Source organism: Oncorhynchus clarkii, chromosome 6 (assembly GCF_045791955.1).
Source record: "Oncorhynchus clarkii lewisi isolate Uvic-CL-2024 chromosome 6, UVic_Ocla_1.0, whole genome shotgun sequence".
NCBI lineage: Eukaryota > Metazoa > Chordata > Actinopteri > Salmoniformes > Salmonidae > Oncorhynchus > Oncorhynchus clarkii.
In genome coordinates, this window is record NC_092152.1 from 88898567 (window position 1) to 88912318 (window position 13752).

At 44.3% G+C, this 13752-nt stretch overlaps 2 protein-coding genes across 6 annotated transcripts in view; one reads left to right on the top strand and one right to left on the bottom strand.

Annotated features, from left to right (window-relative positions):
- Nucleotides 1-13752, bottom strand: part of LOC139411779 (non-muscle caldesmon-like) — a 72355-nt gene that overhangs the window by 4549 nt on the left and 54054 nt on the right. For all 5 annotated transcript variants that reach the window (XM_071158520.1, XM_071158519.1, XM_071158518.1 and 2 more), the window contains 2 exons: nucleotides 8557-8640; nucleotides 7711-7819 (listed from right to left, as the gene is read on the bottom strand). In XM_071158520.1, the coding sequence (XP_071014621.1) occupies nucleotides 7711-7819; nucleotides 8557-8640 (193 nt within the window). The remainder of the gene's footprint in view (nucleotides 1-7710; nucleotides 7820-8556; nucleotides 8641-13752) is intronic.
- LOC139411780 (proline-rich protein 33-like) lies at nucleotides 923-5431 on the top strand. The gene is made up of 2 exons (XM_071158523.1): nucleotides 923-1222; nucleotides 2623-5431. Exons 1-2 carry the CDS (start codon nucleotides 1160-1162, stop codon nucleotides 3508-3510), a joined length of 951 nt encoding a protein of 316 aa, XP_071014624.1. The 5' UTR covers nucleotides 923-1159; the 3' UTR covers nucleotides 3511-5431.

Consider the following 13752-nt stretch of genomic DNA (forward strand, 5'->3'; position numbering starts at 1 on the left):
CCCAGCAGAGAACAACAGAAACCTACCTTGCAAGGGCTGCATTCTACTGTTCCGGCACCTTCACTTTCAACACCTTTAGCTGCAACTGGCTGTTCTCAGACGCCGACGGATAAGGCAGCCATATTTAAACCCAATACATCAGATGTTAACAAATCCGAAGCACCTGCTTATGCAATACAACCTGATATAACACCCGTTGTGGACATAACAAAACCTGAACTTCTATTGGCCCTCGGACAGTTAACTCTTCCACCAGCCACCAGTGAAGTCCCCACACCAATGGCCTCTCATTCTGAGGTTCCAAGACGGGCACATAAAGCAGGTGTGGTACACACAACCAGACCAGCTCCATTTCAGCTAAATGAAACTCCTTCATTCCCGATGGGTAGGAATGTTGTGTCAAAGTCGCTGTTTCCTTTCAGCATTCCAAATGCTGAAGTTTCACAAAATTCAACTGTAGCAAATATTCCCCGACACAGTGGAAAGTCAGAGGCAGATCCCACAGTCATGCATCTTTCTATCAAGGCTAATATTAGCACAGACACTAAACTACCCAGAAAACCTGTCATAGGAGTCCCCAACAACCCTGATATCGGAAGCCAACTCCCCAGCCAACCTACCACAGCAACTATACTACCAGGCAAGCCTACCATAGACACCAAACTACCTAGCAAGCCTAGTGTGCCAACCATAAGAACTCAACTCTCTCATACACCTACTATTGAAACACCTACCATTGAAACAGGAACCCAAGTCCTCACCAAACCTACTATAGAAAACCAACATTCATGCACACCTATCACTGGAACTAAACTTCCTAGCCCACCTACCAAAATAGCACAACTTCCCAGCCCACCTATCATAGTAGCCCAACTTCCCAGCCCACCTATCATAGTAGCTCAACTTCCCAGCTCACCTATCATAGTAGCCCAACTTCCCAGCCCACCTAGCATAGTAGCCCAACTCTCTAGCACGCCTAGCATAAAAGCCCAACTCCCCAACGAGCATTTAATAGAACCTGTACAACCTGGCAAGTCTACTCCAGAAAATATTCTGCCCAGTATCATGCAGTACCATGCAAACCATACCAGGAAGCATTTTGTAGAAACCAACTCCCACAAAGCAATTGAATGCAGACAATCTACAAAATCTACCATTGATGACAAACCTTCCACCAAGTCCACTACTGAAACGAGATTCACAGCCAGCTCTACGAACGAAGGTAAACAATTTACAAACCCTATTGTAGCAAATGGAGCTTGGCTGAAACCATCCCTAGAGCCTACACGTACTAACTCAACTATCATAAGTGCACAGCCATCCACAGAAATTAGATCCCCAATAAGCCCTACTTTACAAGCTAAGCATTTTACAAAGCCTGTTAACAACAATAGTTCCTCTCCAAAACATGTCCCACATACTAACAGGCCTATAATAATTGTACAACCTCCCACACCTCCCATAATAGAGGCCGTACCTCCCTCAACCCCTGCTTTAGAAACTAAACCCTTTACAAAATATGTTGCAGAAGCTAGCGCCTCACCAAAATCCCTTGAACCTGTCTGGGCTAATATAACTACCATAAATGCACAACCTTCAACAAAACCTACCGCAGACTCTTTTAGCCCTACTATTGAAGCTAAACCCTTTATGAAGCCCGTCGTAGAAGCTAGCGCCTCCCCAAAACCGGTCTCAGTGTTTCCTAACAAACCTACCATAAAAGTCCTACCTTCTACACCGCCACGTAGACATAACAGACCATGGTCAACAACACCTATGGAACCTAAATCTGTTACAGAATCTAACCATGCAACAAATAAGCCTACCATAAATGTACCACCTTCAACAGAACCTACTAGAGAAACTAGACCCTGCTTCAGCCCTACTGTTGAAGCTATACCCATTATACAGCACAATATGGAAACCAGAGTCTTTGCTAAATCATCCCCAGAGCCTAAAGCAGCTAACAAGCCTACCGTATATGTACCACCTTCAACAGAACCTACTAGAGAAACTAGACCCTGCTTCAGCCCTACTGTTGAAGCTATACCCATTATACAGCACAATATGGAAACCAGAGTCTTTGCTAAATCACCCCCAGAGCCTAAACCAGCTAACAAGCCTACCGTATATGTGCCACCTTCCCCAAAGCCCATAGAAAGAGAAACCACCTTAAGCCCTTTTATTGAAGCTAAACCCTTTCCACAGAATAATACGGAAACTAGAGACTTCACAAAACCTGCACCAGAACCTAAACCAGCTAACAAGCCTACCATAAATGTACAACCTTCAACAACACCTACTATAGAAAGTAGATCCTGCATCAGCCCTACTGTTGAAGCTAGACCTGCTGCAAAGGTTATGGCATCAAGAAGTTGCTTTAGTCCCACTAGACCTTGGTTAAACCCTTCTACCGAAGCTAAACCCTTGACGAAGCATGACATTGAAGCTATTGCCTCCCTAAAACCGACACCAGAGCCTAAATCGACTAACACCACTTCCACAAAGCCTGCTATAGAACGTATATCGTCCCCAACCCCAACCGCTGCCGTAGACACTGTGATAACACTACCTGCCGTTACCAAAGTGATTGACTGTTACAATCCTGCCTCTCTGCCTCAGGCCTCAGCCTCTGTAAAAGCCCCGTCCACAAACAGAGGAATGTCATCGCCATCTCAGCCAAAGACTGGACAGACAGAGACAGACACAATGGAAGATGTGGAAGCCAATGCATCAGGTGCACAGGGGAAAGCAGCCAGACGTCAAGAGACACCCTGTACGAAGCCTACGATATCAACTGCATCTTCGACTGTTGACAATGTAGACAAAGTAGACAAGCCCCAAGCTCCAACAGCTAAACCTAGCCTTGCTAACACTGCACTGAATGCAATGAAACCTAAAAGTATGAAGACCATGTTCAGTGGCTGGTCGCGCCTCAAAAAACACATGGTCGTTGAACCAGAGGAACCTCAGTTCCCGGAGCCAGAGCCCGAATCTGTCCGCAGGGATGGCGCCATCTACAGTAAGAACACTGACCAGGCCAAATCCAGTCAAGCTTCTTCAGCAAAAGTCAAAGACCACTCTGAGAAGGGCAAAGAAGTGCTGAAGGAGACAGAGGCGCCCAGAGCAATGAAGATGTGGGACGCCATGCTCTTCCACATGTTCTCTACCAAGGAAGCAATCATGCAGCAGATCAAAGCTAGCAAAGCTCCCGACGGTTCCGACAAGAAGAAAGACCAGAGAGAGCAGACCAATAAGACACGGAAAGTCAATCAGCAGAAAGAGAATGAGATGGAGGTCGTCCCCTCTTTTGCCAGTCGCCTGCCGCTCCTCCTCTACAGTCCGCGCTTTGATGCCAGAAAGATTAAAGAGGCTGCAGAGAAGCCGCTGGTGAAGATGTCAGCTGTGTTCCAGAGGGGGCTGATTAACCGCAAAAATCAGGACGTGGAAGGGAAGGACTTTAATAAAACTGCCAGGGGATTCGGTTCCTCAAGAACAACTGATGTCTGACTTTGAACTCCACACACACCAGAACATTGCTGCTCGATCTTCTCATTAAGTAGATGAATAAACCTCAATAGATTGATTTGAGTTATCATATAGCTAGAGATCTGTATGTTAAATAAGCTTCTGATCAAGGGCTGCAGTGCAGTAGGCTATGCCAGGATATTTACTTCAATATGGTGTTTAAACTACGATTTTTAACTATGATCATGAGCTTTTAAGACAATGATGTTGGATGCATGCAGACGGCTCATTACATCTTTCTTGCGCCATAGAACGATGTTGTATTTTTTTTAAGCATTGCTTGTGTCTTAGTCTTAGAGTGTTCACCCTGGGTGAGGTTAGGAGTAGAGTGTCTGATGACAGTGTGTAATAAATAGGGCTTGTACATTCCTGGATTGATGCAACGGAAGGGCATTGGATGACAGAGCAGTGTAGCTGTGAGAGAGGTGGAGCCTAGCTAGAGGTGGAGCCTAGCTAGATGTGGAGCCCAGCTAGAGGTGGAGCCTAATTAGAGGTGGAGCCTAGCTAGAGGTAGAGCATTATTAGAGGCTGGGCCTAGTTAGAGGTGGAGCCTAGCTAGAGGTGGAGCCTAGCTAGATGTGGAGGCTAGCTAGATGTGGAGCCTAGCTAGAGGTGGAGCCTAGCTAGAGGTGGAGCCTAGCTAGATGTGGAGCCTAGCTAGAGGTGGAGCCTAGCTAGAGGTGGAGCCTAGCTAGAGGCGGAGCCTAGCTAGAGGTGGAGCCTAGCTAATAGGGGTATATACACCAGACTCGAGGGAGAACTCTAACTTTGAACTTAACACCATAAAATGTGACTGCATGCAACGTTTTTAAAGTCAGTGGAAGTTTTCCCTCTGGTGTTTATAACTCTATAGTGGAGCTATGGGAGGGGCACAGCTGCAAAAGTTGGACATACAGGGGGAGAAGGTGTGGCTTCAATAGAAGGCAGCAGAAGGATACGTAGGCCCGACTGGAAATGACAACACATAAACAGTTGGTTTGAAAAGCACTTTCAGTTTGCAGGTTGGTTGAAAATATATTTAAATAGCAAATGGAATGTATTAATGTCATGTCAAATGTCCAGTAGGAGGAGGGAGACAGTTTTTAGATACGTTGGAGATTCTCTGAGCAGAAGAAAGGGCAGAGAAAAAACAGATGGACATGTATCCTTATGGGACGTGATGATAGGACATGGATCCTTATGGGACATGATGATAGGACATGGATCCTTATGGGACATGATGATAGGACATGGATCCTTATGGGACATGATGATAGCACATGGATCCTTATGGGACATGATGATAGGACATGTATCCTTATGGGACATGATGATAGGACATGGATCCTTATGGGACATGATGATAGGACATGGCTCCTTATGGGACATGATGATAGGACATGGGTCCTCATTGGGACGATGATAGGACATGGGCCTTATGGGACATGATGATAGGACATGTATCCTTATGGGACATGATGATAGGACATGGATCCTTATGGGACATGATGATAGGACATGTATCCTTATGGGACATGATGATAGGACATGGATCCTTATGGGACATGATGATAGGACATGGGCCTTATGGGACATGATGATAGGACATGGATCCTTATGGGACATGATGATAGGACATGTATCTTTATGGGACATGATGATAGGACATGTATCTTTATGGGACATGATGATAGGACATGGGCCTTATGGGACATGATGATAGGACATGGGCCCTCATTGGGACATGATGATAGGACATGTATCTTTATGGGACATGATGATAGGACATGTATCTTTATGGGACATGATGATAGGACATGGGCCCTCATTGGGACATGATGATAGGACATGGGTCCTTATGGGACAAGATGATAGGACATGGATTGCTTTGTGATGAATGTCTTCAATGGTGCAGAATGGATAAGAATGAAGGAATGTAAGATAAAGGTGCTTCATGCAATAAACTACAGAAGGGTCATCGTGATACAGGAAGCTGTGTAATAAACTACAGAAGGGTCTTTGTGATACAGGAAGCTGTGTAATTAACTACAGAAGGGTCATCGTGATACAGGAAGTTGTGTAATAAACTACAGAAGGGTCTTCGTGATACAGGAAGCTGTGTAATAAACTACAGAAGGGTCTTTGTGATATAGGAAGCTGTGTAATAAACTACAGAAGGGTGATCGTGATACAGGAAGCTGTGTAATAAACTACAGAAGGGTCATCGTGATACAGGAAGCTGTGTAATAAACTACAGAAGGGTCTTGGTGATACAGGAAGCTGTGTAATAAACTACAGAAGGGTCATCGTGATACAGGAAGCTGTGTAATAAACTACAGAAGGGTCATCGTGATACAGGAAGCTGTGTAATAAACTACAGAAGGGTCATCGTGATACAGGAAGCTGTGTAATAAACTACAGAAGGGTCATCGTGATATAGGAAGTTAAGTAGATAAGTGACACTGAAAGTTAATTTGTTAAATAATAAAGACACAGCTGGTGTTTTAAAATAAGCTTTTGATAATTTTGTTGCTGGAATAGATCTAATGAGCATTAAAACATGTTTTTTAAGCTTTAAAGGTTTATTCTTCTGTAAGGAACTTTTGAGAATTTGTGGAATATTTTTTTTTAATTTAAGATGTCTATTTTTGTTATAGCTATCTGATGCTTCTCAGGTCTTTGTTTAATGAAATCATTTCTCATTGATAAATAACAGGGGTGTGTCCCCGTGAGCCAACCATAACCACACTGCTGCTTAAGACTTGTTGGTATAGAATTGGCTCGACTCACAAGTGTGCAGTAATAAAAACGATTGTGGCGCCCCGGGGGTCAAAACTGAAGAAGGAAAAACCTGTATTGATTGTATATACGGGACATTATTTTGTATAGACGTGTCCAGTATAGAATGATGTTGCCAGTCGTGTGATTAACTCAATTATTGCTTTATTGTCTACATGTTTACATTGAAGTAAACTCTACGCTGTTCTATCAGTTTCCTGTGGTTTTTATTTAGTCATGTACCATTATTGATGTGGTTTGTGACATATAAGTTCCTAGTTGATTGAGAGATGACCATTAGTCTATGATCTAGTACTGGTAGATCTAGTACTGGTAGATCTAGTACTGCTAGTCTAAGATCTAGTACTGCTAGTCTATGATCTAGTACTGCAAGTCTATGATCTAGTACTGCTAGTCTACGATCTAGTACTACTAGTCTATGATCTAGCACTACTAGTCTAAGATCTAGTACTAGTAGATCTAGTACTGGTAGATCTAGTACTGGTAGATCTAGTACTGGTAGTCTAAGATCTAGTACTGCTAGTCTACGATCTAGTACTATTAGTCTAAGATCTAGTACTGCTAGTCTATGATCTAGTACTGGTAGATCTAGTACTGGTAGATCTAGTACGGCTAGTCTATGATCTAGTACTGGTAGATCTAGTACTGCTAGTCTACGATCTGGTACTACTAGTCTAAGACCTAGTACTGGTAGATCTAATACTGGTAGATCTAGTACTACTAGTCTAAGATCTAGTACTGGTAGATCTAGTACTGGTAGATCTAGTACTGGTAGATCTAGTACTACTAGTCTAAGATCTAGTACTGGTAGATCTAGTACTGGTAGATCTTGTACTGGTAGATCTAGTACTACTAGTCTAAGATCTAGTACTGGTAGATCTAGTACTGGTAGATCTAGTACTGGTAGATCTAGTACTGGTAGATCTAGTACTACTAGTCTAAGATCTAGTACTGTCATATAGTAGAAGATAATCCCAATCACTTGGTTGCCAAGGCTGACTGCTAAGGAACTGCTAGTAAATACCATAGAATTGCAACTAACAGACCCAGACCTCCCTCCTGATACATTACTAACAGACCCAAACCTCCCTCCTGATACATTACTAACAGACCCAGACCCCTCTCTCTCTCTCCTGATACATTACTAACAGACCCAGACCCCTCCCTCCTGATACATTACTAACAGACGCCTCTCTCCTGATACATTACTAACAGACCCAGACCTCCCTCCTGATACATTACTAACAGACCTCTCTCTCTCTCCTGGACAGACATGATGATACATTACTAACAGACCTCTCTCTCTCTCCTGGACAGACATGATGATACATTACTAACAGACCTCTCTCTCTCTCCTGGACAGACATGATGATACATTACTAACAGGATGTAAGTAAGTCTTACTTGATTTCCCGTTAGTGTGCTCATTGTAATCATCATCACCGACGACAACCTTCTCATACTTGCCGTGAGCCATCATCACAAATTTGTACTTTTTACCAGAGGAAGCTCCCTAGAAAAGAGTTCGATATTGCAGTGAAAAAAATATTCTATCTATAATTTGTACAAATGCAGGTATGTATCATTTCAATTTATTATTTTAAGCACCAATTATATTAAAAAGTTACATACACCTTTGTGTTGACAGCTGTTTGTGTTGACAGCTGTTTGTGTTGACAGCTGTTTGTGTTGACAGCTGTTTGTGTTGACAGCTGTTTGTGTTGACAGCTGTTTGTGTTGACAGCTGTTTGTGTTGACAGCTGTTTGTGTTGAATATAATCCACCAATTGAATAACAGACCTCATACAGTGCACTCGGAAAGTATCCAGACCTCTTGACTTTTTCCAAATTTTGTTACATTACAGCCTTATTCTAAAATGGATTAAATTGCTCCCCCCTGTGGGAGCAGGGGACCTTCTATAGACAGGTGTGTACCTTTACAAATCATGTCCAATCGGTTTAATTTACCACAGGTGGACTCCAATCAAGTTGCAGAAACATCTCAAGGATGATCAATGGAAACAGGATGCACATGAGCTTCATTTCGAGTCTCATTGCAAAGGGTCTGAATACTTATGTAAATAAGGTATTTCTGTTTTTTATTTTTAATACATTTGCAAATCATAAGGCTGTAACATAACAACATTTAGAAAAATCTAACGGCTCTGAATACTTTCCGAATGGACTGTATATATATTATATAGTTTAATGAATGAATGGATTTGTTAATTGGATTTAAGCCTACACTACCTTCCCAGCTCTCCCAGACGGGGAAGAGTCTCCCAGATTCTCCCAGAGGTTCTTCTTGCTCAGAACATCACCGGCCTTCACCTCCTGGCAGAACAAACACACATGAACCATTTAGAGAAGATACACACATCAACACGTTAATACCCTTCTGTCGCTCTTGTGCTTTACGATGTTATCAACACAAATATATAGACCAACAAAAATATGAACACGAAGAGATAGCGGAAATGAATCTTATTCAAGCCACTGCAGATCATATTGTGTCGTGAATGTGGAGACAGAGGTGTACCAATCAGGAGAGAGAGGTGGGGTTTGATTATTACACTGCTATACTAACACCCCCCCAACAGAGGCTTCTGTACCAATCAGGAGAGAGAGGTGGGGTTTGATTATTACACTGCTATACTAACATCCCCCCAACAGAGGCTTCTGTACCAATCAGGAGAGAGAGGTGGGGTTTGATTATTACACTGCTATACTAACATCCCCCCAACAGAGGCTTCTGTACCAATCAGGAGAGAGAGGTGGGGTTTGATTATTACACTGCTATACTAACATCCCCCCCAACAGAGGCTTCTGTACCAATCAGGAGAGAGAGGTGGGGTTTGATTATTACACTGCTATACTAACATCCCCCCAACAGAGGCTTCTGTACCAATCAGGAGAGAGAGGTGGGGTTTGATTATTACACTGCTATACTAACATCCCCCCAACAGAGGCTTCTGTACCAATCAGGAGAGAGAGGTGGGGTTTGATTATTACACTGCTATACTAACATCCCCCCAACAGAGGCTTCTGTACCAATCAGGAGAGAGAGGTGGGGTTTGATTATTACACTGCTATACTAACATCCCCCCAACAGAGGCTTCTGTACCAATCAGGAGAGAGAGGTGGGGTTTGATTATTACACTGCTATACTAACATCCCCCCAACAGAGGCTTCTGTACCAATCAGGAGAGAGAGGTGGGGTTTGATTATTACACTGCTATACTAACATCCCCCCCAACAGAGGCTTCTGTACCAATCAGGAGAGAGAGGTGGGGTTTGATTATTACACTGCTATACTAACATCCCCCCAACAGAGGCTTCTGTACCAATCAGGAGAGAGAGGTGGGGTTTGATTATTACACTGCTATACTAACATCCCCCCCAACAGAGGCTTCTGTACCAATCAGGAGAGAGAGGTGGGGTTTGATTATTACACTGCTATACTAACATCCCCCCCAACAGAGGCTTCTGTACCAATCAGGAGAGAGAGGTGGGGTTTGATTATTACACTGCTATACTAACATCCCCCCAACAGAGGCTTCTGTACCAATCAGGAGAGAGAGGTGGGGTTTGATTATTACACTGCTATACTAACATCCCCCCAACAGAGGCTTCTGTACCAATCAGGAGAGAGAGGTGGGGTTTGATTATTACACTGCTATACTAACATCCCCCCAACAGAGGCTTCTGTACCAATCAGGAGAGAGAGGTGGGGTTTGATTATTACACTGCTATACTAACATCCCCCCAACAGAGGCTTCTGTACCAATCAGGAGAGAGAGGTGGGGTTTGATTATTACACTGCTATACTAACATCCCCCCAACAGAGGCTTCTGTACCAATCAGGAGAGAGAGGTGGGGTTTGATTATTACACTGCTATACTAACATCCCCCCAACAGAGGCTTCTGTACCAATCAGGAGAGAGAGGTGGGGTTTGATTATTACACTGCTATACTAACATCCCCCCAACAGAGGCTTCTGTACCAATCAGGAGAGAGAGGTGGGGTTTGATTATTACACTGCGATACTAACATCCCCCCAACAGAGGCTTCTGTACCAATCAGGAGAGAGAGGTGGGGTTTGATTATTACACTGCGATACTAACATCCCCCCAACAGAGGCTTCTGTACCAATCAGGAGAGAGAGGTGGGGTTTGATTATTACACTGCTATACTAACATCCCCCCAACAGAGGCTTCTGTACCAATCAGGAGAGAGAGGTGGGGTTTGATTATTACACTGCTATACTAACATCCCCCCAACAGAGGCTTCTGTACCAATCAGGAGAGAGAGGTGGGGTTTGATTATTACACTGCTATACTAACATCCCCCCAACAGAGGCTTCTGTACCAATCAGGAGAGAGAGGTGGGGTTTGATTATTACACTGCTATACTAACATCCCCCCAACAGAGGCTTCTGTACCAATCAGGAGAGAGAGGTGGGGTTTGATTATTACACTGCTATACTAACATCCCCCCAACAGAGGCTTCTGTACCAATCAGGAGAGAGAGGTGGGGTTTGATTATTACACTGCTATACTAACATCCCCCCAACAGAGGCTTCTGTACCAATCAGGAGAGAGAGGTGGGGTTTGATTATTACACTGCTATACTAACATCCCCCCAACAGAGGCTTCTGTACCAATCAGGAGAGAGAGGTGGGGTTTGATTATTACACTGCTATACTAACATCCCCCCAACAGAGGCTTCTGTACCAATCAGGAGAGAGAGGTGGGGTTTGATTATTACACTGCTATACTAACATCCCCCCAACAGAGGCTTCTGTACCAATCAGGAGAGAGAGGTGGGGTTTGATTATTACACTGCTATACTAACATCCCCCCAACAGAGGCTTCTGTACCAATCAGGAGAGAGAGGTGGGGTTTGATTATTACACTGCTATACTAACATCCCCCCAACAGAGGCTTCTGTACCAATCAGGAGAGAGAGGTGGGGTTTGATTATTACACTGCTATACTAACATCCCCCCAACAGAGGCTTCTGTACCAATCAGGAGAGAGAGGTGGGGTTTGATTATTACACTGCTATACTAACATCCCCCCCAACAGAGGCTTCTGTACCAATCAGGAGAGAGAGGTGGGGTTTGATTATTACACTGCTATACTAACACCCCCCCAACAGAGGCTTCTGTACCAATCAGGAGAGAGAGGTGGGGTTTGATTATTACACTGCTATACTAACACCCCCCCAACAGAGGCTTCTGTACCAATCAGGAGAGAGAGGTGGGGTTTGATTATTACACTGCTATACTAACACCCCCCCAACAGAGGCTTCTGTACCAATCAGGAGAGAGAGGTGGGGTTTGATTATTACACTGCTATACTAACACCCCCCCAACAGAGGCTTCTGTACCAATCAGGAGAGAGAGGTGGGGTTTGATTATTACACTGCTATACTAACATCCCCCCAACAGAGGCTTCTGTACCAATCAGGAGAGAGAGGTGGGGTTTGATTATTACACTGCTATACTAACATCCCCCCAACAGAGGCTTCTGTACCAATCAGGAGAGAGAGGTGGGGTTTGATTATTACACTGCTATACTAACATCCCCCCAACAGAGGCTTCTGTACCAATCAGGAGAGAGAGGTGGGGTTTGATTATTACACTGCTATACTAACATCCCCCCAACAGAGGCTTCTGTACCAATCAGGAGAGAGAGGTGGGGTTTGATTATTACACTGCTATACTAACATCCCCCCAACAGAGGCTTCTGTACCAATCAGGAGAGAGAGGTGGGGTTTGATTATTACACTGCTATACTAACATCCCCCCAACAGAGGCTTCTGTACCAATCAGGAGAGAGAGGTGGGGTTTGATTATTACACTGCTATACTAACATCCCCCCAACAGAGGCTTCTGTACCAATCAGGAGAGAGAGGTGGGGTTTGATTATTACACTGCTATACTAACATCCCCCCAACAGAGGCTTCTGTACCAATCAGGAGAGAGAGGTGGGGTTTGATTATTACACTGCTATACTAACATCCCCCCAACAGAGGCTTCTGTACCAATCAGGAGAGAGAGGTGGGGTTTGATTATTACACTGCTATACTAACATCCCCCCAACAGAGGCTTCTGTACCAATCAGGAGAGAGAGGTGGGGTTTGATTATTACACTGCTATACTAACATCCCCCCAACAGAGGCTTCTGTACCAATCAGGAGAGAGAGGTGGGGTTTGATTATTACACTGCGATACTAACATCCCCCCAACAGAGGCTTCTGTACCAATCAGGAGAGAGAGGTGGGGTTTGATTATTACACTGCGATACTAACATCCCCCCAACAGAGGCTTCTGTACCAATCAGGAGAGAGAGGTGGGGTTTGATTATTACACTGCTATACTAACATCCCCCCAACAGAGGCTTCTGTACCAATCAGGAGAGAGAGGTGGGGTTTGATTATTACACTGCTATACTAACATCCCCCCAACAGAGGCTTCTGTACCAATCAGGAGAGAGAGGTGGGGTTTGATTATTACACTGCTATACTAACATCCCCCCAACAGAGGCTTCTGTACCAATCAGGAGAGAGAGGTGGGGTTTGATTATTACACTGCTATACTAACATCCCCCCAACAGAGGCTTCTGTACCAATCAGGAGAGAGAGGTGGGGTTTGATTATTACACTGCTATACTAACATCCCCCCAACAGAGGCTTCTGTACCAATCAGGAGAGAGAGGTGGGGTTTGATTATTACACTGCTATACTAACATCCCCCCAACAGAGGCTTCTGTACCAATCAGGAGAGAGAGGTGGGGTTTGATTATTACACTGCGATACTAACATCCCCCCAACAGAGGCTTCTGTACCAATCAGGAGAGAGAGGTGGGGTTTGATTATTACACTGCGATACTAACATCCCCCCAACAGAGGCTTCTGTACCAATCAGGAGAGAGAGGTGGGGTTTGATTATTACACTGCGATACTAACATCCCCCCAACAGAGGCTTCTGTACCAATCAGGAGAGAGAGGTGGGGTTTGATTATTACACTGCGATACTAACATCCCCCCAACAGAGGCTTCTGTACCAATCAGGAGAGAGAGGTGGGGTTTGATTATTACACTGCTATACTAACATCCCCCCAACAGAGGCTTCTGTACCAATCAGGAGAGAGAGGTGGGGTTTGATTATTACACTGCTATACTAACATCCCCCCAACAGAGGCTTCTGTACCAATCAGGAGAGAGAGGTGGGGTTTGATTATTACACTGCTATACTAACATCCCCCCAACAGAGGCTTCTGTACCAATCAGGAGAGAGAGGTGGGGTTTGATTATTACACTGCTATACTAACATCCCCCCAACAGAGGCTTCTGTACCAATCAGGAGAGAGAGGTGGGGTTTGATTATTACACTGCTATACTAACATCCCCCCAACAGAGGCTTCTGTACCAATCAGGAGA